The sequence below is a fragment of the Squalius cephalus genome (assembly GCF_949319135.1).
Source record: "Squalius cephalus genome assembly, chromosome: 11".
In the NCBI taxonomy this organism is placed as follows: Eukaryota; Metazoa; Chordata; class Actinopteri; order Cypriniformes; family Leuciscidae; genus Squalius; species Squalius cephalus.
The window spans coordinates 39,880,840-39,890,839 of record NC_137132.1 but is presented as its reverse complement, the minus strand read 5'-3'; the positions used below and the strand labels follow the sequence as shown (position 1 = coordinate 39,890,839).

General features: G+C 43.1%; 1 protein-coding gene across 1 annotated transcript; it reads left to right on the top strand.

Moving 5' to 3' along the window:
* Positions 1-969: 969 nt before the first annotated feature.
* On the top strand, positions 970-6,901 carry LOC307167884 (uncharacterized protein; the record flags this gene model as incomplete). Its single annotated transcript, XM_079887190.1, has 9 exons — positions 970-1,252; positions 1,557-1,778; positions 1,914-3,506; positions 3,650-3,853; positions 3,978-4,568; positions 4,693-4,757; positions 4,891-5,144; positions 5,360-5,605; positions 6,070-6,901. 9 exons carry the CDS (start codon positions 970-972, stop codon positions 6,740-6,742), a joined length of 4,131 nt encoding a protein of 1,376 aa, XP_079743316.1. The 3' UTR covers positions 6,743-6,901.
* Between the last annotated feature and the right edge of the window lie 3,099 nt (positions 6,902-10,000).

The following is a 10,000-nucleotide window of genomic DNA, read 5'->3' as shown; positions in this document are numbered from 1 at the left end:
TAATTCAAGTAATTAATACAAAATATTTTTTAAAAATTGATTTTATAGATTAGCCGACCAAGCAGAATAAAGTATACAACTTAACGTTAACGTTACAATTTACTACAGCTTTATCAGCTGCAACATTAAAATGATTGTTACACATTAAGGCATCACTAATTATAATCCAATAATATAGTGTACATTAAGCTTTTACTTTTAGTACTTTTAGTATATTTTGATGCTAAACTTACTTGTTTTAGCTAAGCAGGCTAACATTTTGAATGCATGACATTTACTTGTAATAGAGCAGAGTGTTTCAAAGAGGGGAAAGTAGTGGTATAATAATGGTATAATAATTTTTTTTTAAATGACCTCTTACTCTGGGATCATTTTGAGATTCTGATATGTAAGCCAACATTTTGAGACTGTTGGAAAAATATACACACACAAAGCATAATATATAATCAACATTACAAGGTGATCATGAGTAAATATAGTAATGTAATATGCACAGCTGTATTAACTGATGTGTTACCAAATGTGTCTGTTTTTCTATAGTCTTTATATCTTCTTTTTTTATTTATTTAGATGGAACCTCGCTTCAGGAGACGAGCTGATGGGAGCCTGAATCTGACTGATACATTGGAAGCGACAAAGGTGAAGGAGGCCAACAAAGGAAAGCCGTACACAAGACCCCTGTCCCCGGAGATAGTGCTGGACAAGGCCAAGAAAAGCTTAAGTCAGCACCACGGAGATCTAGCTAACAGAAAGCACCTGCTGGGTTTCTTTGAAATCCAGTTTGGTGTATTTCGCGGGCAAACATTCAGGTGGGTGGCTGAAAATGCCCTGGGGTATGCTGCTTACCTGGTGGCAGCTATGAAGAGGGACCCCACAGGAGGTAGCAAAGACTCCCAAGAACATGCCCACAACAAAGCAAGTTTCAGGGAGTATTTTGAGCTCTTTCCTTCTGGCAGAATTGCCATTGCCATGAAGGAAGAGCAATATGCTGGGAAAGCTCCCCAGCACGCTACCACCACCCAGCACGCTACCACCACCCAGCACGCTGCCTCCACCCAGCACGCTACCACCACCCAGCACGCTGCCTCCACCCAGCACGCTACCACCACCCAGCACGCTACCACCCAGCACGCTACCACCACCCATACTTCCACCGCCTCTCTCCGCTCCCTCTTGTTTAGGAAGTTGCCTGACCAGAAAAGCCTAACCAAGACCATAGAAAGGCTGGTTTCCCCCGTCAAAGCCACACCTTGTAAGCAAACATTTATTTGTATTACACTTTTTTTGGTTTGTTTAGTATTTATCACTTTGTAGGATTTTAGGATTTATTGTTCTGTAGTCATGTCTATCTTTTTGTCCTGTGTTTTGTTTTCACATACATTTATTCAACAATATTATTGATCTGCCTTATGGGTTGACAATGATGCAATTTTCTTCTAGAAACAAACTTTGTTGTATTATTTTCATGTTATCAATGTGAAGCTGCTTTGATACAAACTGTATTGTAAAAAGCGCTATATAAATAAAGGTGACTTGACTTGACTTTTGTTTTGTAGCTTTGACCCAGGCACGTCCTCGGCCCTCAGCCACCCTCACCCGCCCGACTGTGTCGATTGAGGCAGCCACAGGGCCCTCAGCCACCCTCACCCGCCCGACTGTGTCCATTGAGGCAGCCACAGGGACCTCAGCCACCCTCACCCGCCCGACTGTGTCCATTGAGATAGATGACAGCACACTGCTGGCAGAGGCAACTAGGTGTGAGAAGGCACATCTGGCATGTACGTATATAATTATTTAAAACATACAACAAAATATTCAAGTTTCCATTCCAGGGATAAAAAAGTAAAGGGAAGCAATGTGAATTTGCATTTGTTTTTTTATGTATTTATGTCTGTTTTTGTTTTTTTCCCCAGCACGACGAGTCTGTCTTCCAGCTGGATGGATACACACTCTGCCTGAAGTGGATCAGAGGTGGATTTCCAAGGCCCTGTTCAGGTGGACAGCACAGGGACATCCTGAGCTGATCTTTAGCAGGGTGACCAAACTTTGGTGGTATCCTCCACAGGTTCCACTGAAGACCAGTAATTGTCCTCCCTTGGAGAATTACTTTGGCCATCCCCTGCTGCTCTGGATGCCACGAAAACTGTGGCAAGTGAACCTGACCTGTCCACATCCAGACTGTCAGAAAGAACTTCTGACCTCAGCTGGCTTGCATCAAAAGATCAGGCAGGTGTTTGCCTTGGGTAAGATATACTTTGTGGCATCTGAATACCTGGCCTGCCGAAGATGTAAGAGGAAGGTCATCAGCTGGAGCCATGATATCGTCTCCCAGCTCGACATTGGCCACAGGGTGCAGTTCCCTTGCATTCTTACATCAAAACTTGCATGTGACGTCGAGGTAGTAAGTTTGATGCGTCAGCGAGGGCTGGGAAACAGCAGCAGCCAGATCCAGCGCAAGCTGCAGGAGCGTCATTCTGAGGTGTGGTTGCAAAAGACAGTCCAGTATCTGACAGATTGCAAGGGGATTGCCAGTGCTGTCACGTCGAGCCTAATCCTGCCTGTAACATTTGAACCTCCTCCTTCAATGCCTTCTGTCCCTAAGCACCGGTGGCTGATGCAGGTGTATGCCCAGGATGTCCTGCAAAGGCTGGATGAGATCAAGGCCACAATAACATCACAATATGGTCGGATCTTAAAAATGGATTCTACCAAAAAAGTGGCCAGAAAACTAGCAGGACGCAGCTATGGCACTGCTACCTGGGCAACCAATGTTGGAAATGAGCATGGACAGGTGATCATGTCCGTGCTCACAGCCAGTGAAGGTTTTGGTCTCGGGCCAATGATTGAAGGCCTCATCAGGCGGTACAGAGTGGCTGGGGTGGCTCCTCCCGAGGTACTGTATGTCGACCGAGACTGCTGTGGCAACACTCTTCTGAGGAGGATGTTTGAAGAGTGGGAGCAAATGACCATCCGGTTAGATATATGGCACTTCATGCGGAGGTTTGCTGTGGGTTGCACCACTGACTCACACCAGTTGTATGCCACATTTATGAGTCGCCTCAGCCACTGTATTTTCATGTGGGACCAGGTCGACCTGACGGCCCTGAAGAAGGCGAAACGTGCAGAGCTAGAAGCTGACTGGAAACCTTCATCCGAGGCTGATGTGCTGCGCTGTATCAGCCGTAGCGAGCTAGCCCTCCATTGCAGGAGAACGACTCGTGGGACCAAGGAGACCCTGGCGCTGATTGAGAGCCATATTCAGGCATTTGATGGAGATGCTGGTCGTGACACCATGGGGGTCCCACTTATAAACTCAGCCCGGATGAGAGAGATCTTGAAGTCCCAGCGGAAGCATGTGGCCTGCATCCAGGATCCTCTGGGTGTGCAGCTCTACATGCAGACGGGCACTTTAGTTAAGGGAGGGCACCGTCTGCCAACCTACCGCTGTGCCAGAGGTTCCACTTCGCTTGAGTCATTTCACCTGCACCTTAACAGATTCATCCCAGGTAAATAAATGACTTCACTGAATTGTTAAAATAAGATTTGATTTAATTATATATTAAAATAAGTATGAGAATTGCAAGAACAGCTATTTGTGTATCCATATGACATTTTTGTGTGGTCTTATTTTTCTTTTTTGAATTTACAGGTACGTTGGCAAGTGACACCTTCTTCCAGGCGTATCTTTTGGATGGACTTGCAAGGTGGAATGAGGACCGGGCTGTGGCAGCAACAACTGATGAGCAGCAGCCACATTCCTACAATCATCTTCTGCGTCATGCTGTCAATACTCTTGCAGAGGAGGTTATGGGCAAGAAAATCATCCCTTATGTTGGGCCAAGAAAGTACACTGGTAGATAACTATTTGTTGTTTTTGGTGACAATTTCATTCAAGTGTACACATACCATTTAACCACTGAGTTATAATATAACATCCTGGCATATTATCTAATTGTCATTGTTTTAATATTTTAAAGGTGAGCTTATCGGAGTGGAATACCTTTACCAGCAAACTGGTAAAGTTCTGCAGGACTACAAGTTGGCCATTGAAGAGTCAGAGACCACAGAGGTTGGTATAGAAGTGGATGAAGGTTATGCTGAACTTGAGGAGTTTCAGGACATCACTGTCCCCACCTTTGATACAGAACGGACACCTTCTGCCTCTTCACAAGCATCAGTGTCTGCAGCATCATCTCCAATCCCTCCATCACCATTGACATCTCCTGTCACCAGCTCCATGGCATCACTGTCTGTGGTCCCTCCATCACCATTGACATCTCCTGTCACCAGCTCCATGGCATCACTGTCTTCGGTCCCTCCATCACCATTGACATCTCCTGTCACCAGCTCCATGGCATCACTGTCTGTGGTCCCTCCATCACCATTGACATCTCCTGTCACCAGCTCCATGGCATCACTGTCTTCGGTCCCTCCATCACCATTGACATCTCCTGTCAGCAGCTCCATGGCATCACTGTCTGTGGTCCCTCCATCACCATTGACATCTCCTGTCACCAGCTCACCGCACAGTCATTCAAAGCCAGGACTCTTTCCTGGAGCACATAGCTGTGAGTTTACCAAAGTATTCATAGAGGTTTTGGTAATTGTTGTCACACTAACTCTATATGTATATATGTCGTATTGAAAGGCAAAAATACAAATTTAAACTAAATGTTTACCTTTTTCATGTAGTCCCAGTGGACCAATTATCGGCAGAAACTGGTCTTCCGACATCTGAAGAGAACACTTCACATGATGTAAGGGCCCAGTTTTGTTTTTAATGTTCATTAACTTGTGCAAACAAAATATGGGTTATGTTGGCTGTGCTTTCATATGAATATTTGTATTGATTGCTGCTATCAAAAGTTCCTAAATTATCTTTCATTTTAGGATTCTGTTGGACCTGATAATATTGAGGGGTATGGAGCAGTGCAGGACTTGGCAGAGTTTTTGGTTAGCCTCAGAGACCACCGCCTGGCCTTGACTGGAGAAGAGTGCGTCAAGATAATCACCCTATGGCAGGCATTGGGGGAGTATGACAAGAGGAAGACCATTTACTCCCCACGTCACCAAACCTCCCTAAAACAGGGACGATTCAGGGCCACTAAAAAGATTGTGGCACCAGGTGTGGAGAGCACCAAAAGGTATGTTAAATTTAGCAAACACAGGTTCTTGATTGTCTTAAAAGTTTTGAATAAAATAAACAAGACAACATAACTATGCACAGATATTAAAAATAACATCTAGACAACACAAAGCAAAACAGACAGAATAGAAAAGGGGGAAAAAAAGCAATACAAATAACAGAGTAAGGATCACTAATTGAAATTAATAATATGTATTCTGCTGTAATTTGCAGGTGTTTCGTTGGGGCTCATAGTCCTGCACAGTGGCCTGACTGCAATCGAGTGGTGGAGGCCATCTTCACAAGGCTCTGTGCCCTCTACCCAAACGTGGTGCGGTGTGATGGAGTGAGGGTGTCCCGCTTCACAATGGTGGTACGTGCTTACAAGCACATCCGAGAGTGCATCCTCACCAATGCTAAGGTGATGAGCGAGACCACCATCCAGCTCCCAGAAGTTAATGCTGCAACAGTCACACAATGGTGAGTTAATTAGCATTGTTACAGCTAAGCCTAAATTTAAAGCAGCTGAGGGCCACACAGAGGGTTCAAGTAATTGACGCGGTTGACTTAATGTAGCTATGGCTGCTTTGACGGGTCTAGAAACAAATCAACAAGAGTCTAATTTCTGCTTTCTTCTCCATTATGAAAGATAAGATTTATTGCTCACGACACGGTATTCAAAAGACTGCAAGTATCCATAATCAGTACAACGTTCCATCTCCATAAACAGCTTTCCAACACACATACAAACGAACAGCTACAGTACCAGCGGCGTTTTACAAAAGCAATGATACACGAGATGAGGGTGTGATCAATTGCTCTGTGATCTCAGCTGTGTCATGCTGTTGCATCATAGTCGTGATCAAATATAGTACTTGATGACACCATCTTTTGTATTATTGCTTAAATGGTTATTAATATTTATTTGCTTCATGTTTTCCCAGGTTCAGCAGGCGTTGCAAAACACAAGAACAGGATATTTTGAAGCAGGGTATCCAAGCCCCTGAAGCACCCATGGCAGGACCTGAGAACCTTCCTGCGGCTATGCAGAAAGGGCCGACTCTCTATTCCGGCAATTTGGCTGAACCTCACCTTTTCATTCTGCCACCAAACACTGCTGGGGAGGCAAAACTAAAGGGGAGGTCGCAACCTCAGGCCATCTTCCAGGCTCCACCATCACATCAAGGACTTCGTGTCATTGCACCAGCACCACCTGTCTCTCTCCCTTTCATTGCACCACCTGTGCAGCTTCCTACAGTGCCTGGTACCTCACAGGTGATGTTCTATAGCCTCCCATTACCTTCAGCTATGCCACCATCAGCTCAGACACAGACATCCAGTCAAGCGGTTCCTTACTCCACTCTGCAGTACAGAAAAAGAAAACAGGAGAAGGAGCAGCAGACTGGAACTGTCACAAGAAAGTATGTGAGGAAGACAGACGTCATTCTTTGCAGAAAGTGCAACAAAGAGAGAAAGCCACCATCACATCTTCAGTACTTTGGGAACTGGTACTGCGAAGAGTCTGAGACTCAAACATATGATGAATGGAGGGCTGTGCTGATGGAACGAGGTTATAGGAAAAAAAAGCCAGGAAATGACAACCCTCCATCTTCTTAAAATGGCTCTTTCAGCACGTTATTTTTATTTATTTATTTGATTAATGTTTGATTATAGAGCAATTCTCCAACAATGACAGCTGTCTCTAAAATGTAAAACGCATGTATGAGTATGATGGGGATAATGGGTGTTGTGTTTGTACCTTTATTTTTGTTTTGTTCATTTTATTTATCTTACACTTTATTTGATTACATTTGTTTACAGTTTTTAGAATACGAGAGAAAGACAGGTAGGTATATTGTATCAGGTAATTTAATTCTTATTGGAGTTAAGTGAAATGTACTTGGCCTAGGGAAAGAAACTATCCAGAGATTGGTGGCCCATTGTTTTAATGGTCCTGTTAGTAGCTGTCACAGGGCAACAGGTGGTTGCCTGGATGAGAAGTTTATTTTAGTTATTTTGTTATGTTAACTTATGCCAAAAGTTATTTATGTACCTGATTATCATTACTATCATTATTACTATTTTTATTCTTAATAATATATATTTTAAATAATAATAATAGATGAGAAGCATTTATTTTAGTTTATTTATGTTGTGCCTTAAGTTATTTATGTTATAGTTGTTTATGTTATTTATGATTATTATTACTACTGTTATTATTATTAATACTACCACTATCAATAATTGTTGTGATTATATTAAAAATATATAATAGGGATTTGGACGTTTCTGTGTTTTTTCTTCTTCCTCTTATCATTATTATTATTGTTTACTTAAATTGCTACTATCATTACTACTATTATTATTAATAATAATATATATTTTAAATAATAATAATAGATGAGAAACATTTATTTTAGTTTATTTATGTTTAGTTACGTCTTAAGTTATTTATGTACCTGATTATTATTACTACTATTATTATTAATAATACTACCACTATTAATAATTGTTGTGATTATATAAAAAATATATAATAGGGATTTGGACGTTTCTGTGTTTTTTCTTCTTCCTCTTATCATTATTATTATTGTTTACCTAAATTGCTACTATCATTACTACTATTATTAATAATAATATATATTTTAAATAATAATAATAATAATAATAGATGAGAAGCATTTATTTTAGTTTATTTATGTTTAGTTATGTCTTAAGTTATTTATGTACCTGATTATTATTACTACTATTATTATTAATAATACTACCACTATTAATAATTGTTGTGATTATATAAAAAATATATAATAGGGGTTTGGACGTTTATTGTTTACCTAAATTGCTACAACAACTACACTAAAATGATAAACATATTTTAATTTCTACACATGACAGAATTATCTGGACTTAAATGTGTAGATAAATAACATTAATCTCATATTAAACTCATATTAAAAGTTTGGACGAGCGGGATTCGATCCGACGATCTCCGGGTCTATTTCACGCATGTTGTGATAGCTTAGATAGACGTATGCGCGCCGTCCTTGGCGCAATGGATAACGCGTCTGACTACGGATCAGAAGATTCTAGGTTCGACTCCTGGCTGGCTCGCTCTGCCTCTTTTGCTTCGCTGTCAGCCCATAGCCGTTTTTATTATTTCGTTTTATTAGCCCATAGTTTTTGTTATTATTATTATTGGATTGGTTGATTAATATAAAAAATTGACAGTCCAACAATAGGCTGCTTTGTCAGTGGGATAACAGTTACCATACATTACCATGCGTCTTTTCAAATGCATTGCATGAGTACTGTCACAAGGACCTTGCTTTACGACCAGTTTATAGTGTCTTTTATGCCATCGCAGGAATGGCAGGAAACTGAACCCCCTGGGCGAGGCAAAGGAGAGCTCCCTCTGGTGAGCCTGGTGAAATTGAATTCAGTAAACAATCCCTTCGGTTCATTCCCATGTTCTTAAAGGGGGCGGTCACACACTAAAAGCCAAAGGGCCTGCTCCAGGCGGGAGGAAGATCCCATATGGTCTAGCGGTCAGGATTCCTGGTTTTCACCCAGGCGGCCCGGGTTCGACTCCCGGTATGGGAAGTTAGGGTTGTCTTTGCTTCACTTATCGAGACAGCCAGCACGTCTGTCTGTGCTGTGTAGTAGCACTTTTAGCCAGCGGCGGAGCTTCAGCAACCTGATGGGTTGAGGTTCTGTCCCCGACCAGCGTGCCTTCGATAGCTCAGCTGGTAGAGCGGAGGACTGTAGGTGGCAAGTTGGCAATCCTTAGGTCGCTGGTTCGACTCCGGCTCGAAGGAGGTCGTTTTCACGCGCAAACATTTCCGACGCCGTCAGCGCTTGAGTTTGTGGTGCGGCATTTTGCAATCACGACCGCGGCTGGAGGGCAAAAGCTCATTCCCTGACCGGGAATCGAACCCGGGCCGCGGCGGTGAGAGCGCCGAATCCTAACCACTAGACCACCAGGGAAGGTCTGTTGACTCCTTCCCCTCAAGCCCGGCTGTGGGCCTCTACCAGATTTTCCAGCAAGACCACTAAGGCTTGTATTTTCCTCCAGGAGAGGAGACGTCTCTGACCCTGGATCCCAGTTCTTCCGCTGAGAAACTGTCACAGGCTCTGTAGGAATATCCTAACAACACCACAACTTGCCATGAAAACAAAGCAACCGAGATCCCCAACATGTGAGGCCTCCATCTCCAAGGTTTTAACAGCAGGCCCCTCATCGGACCCCTGGCTCCAGGCCTGTTAATGGCATGAGAAAAAGTAGATGTCATGACAGGCCTCTGCCCAGTCGAACACCAACAGGTCCCGTGTAAGCTCAGGGACACCCGATTGGTGGGCCAGTGGCGCAATGGATAACGCGTCTGACTACGGATCAGAAGATTCTAGGTTCAACTCCTGGCTGGCTCGCTCTGCCTCTTTTGCTTCGCTGTCAGCCCATAGCCGTTTTTATTATTTCGTTTTATTAGCCCATAGTTTTTGTTATTATTATTATTGGATTGGTTGATTAATATAAAAAATTGACAGTCCAACAATAGGCTGCTTTGTCAGTGGGATAACAGTTACCATACATTACCATGCGTCTTTTCAAATGCATTGCATGAGTACTGTCACAAGGACCTTGCTTTACGACCAGTTTATAGTGTCTTTTATGCCATCGCAGGAATGGCAGGAAACTGAACCCCCTGGGCGAGGCAAAGGAGAGCTCCCTCTGGTGAGCCTGGTGAAATTGAATTCAGTAAACAATCCCTTCGGTTCATTCCCATGTTCTTAAAGGGGGCGGTCACACACTAAAAGCCAAAGGGCCTGCTCCAGGCGGGAGGAAGATCCCATATGGTCTAGCGGTCAGGATTCCTGGTT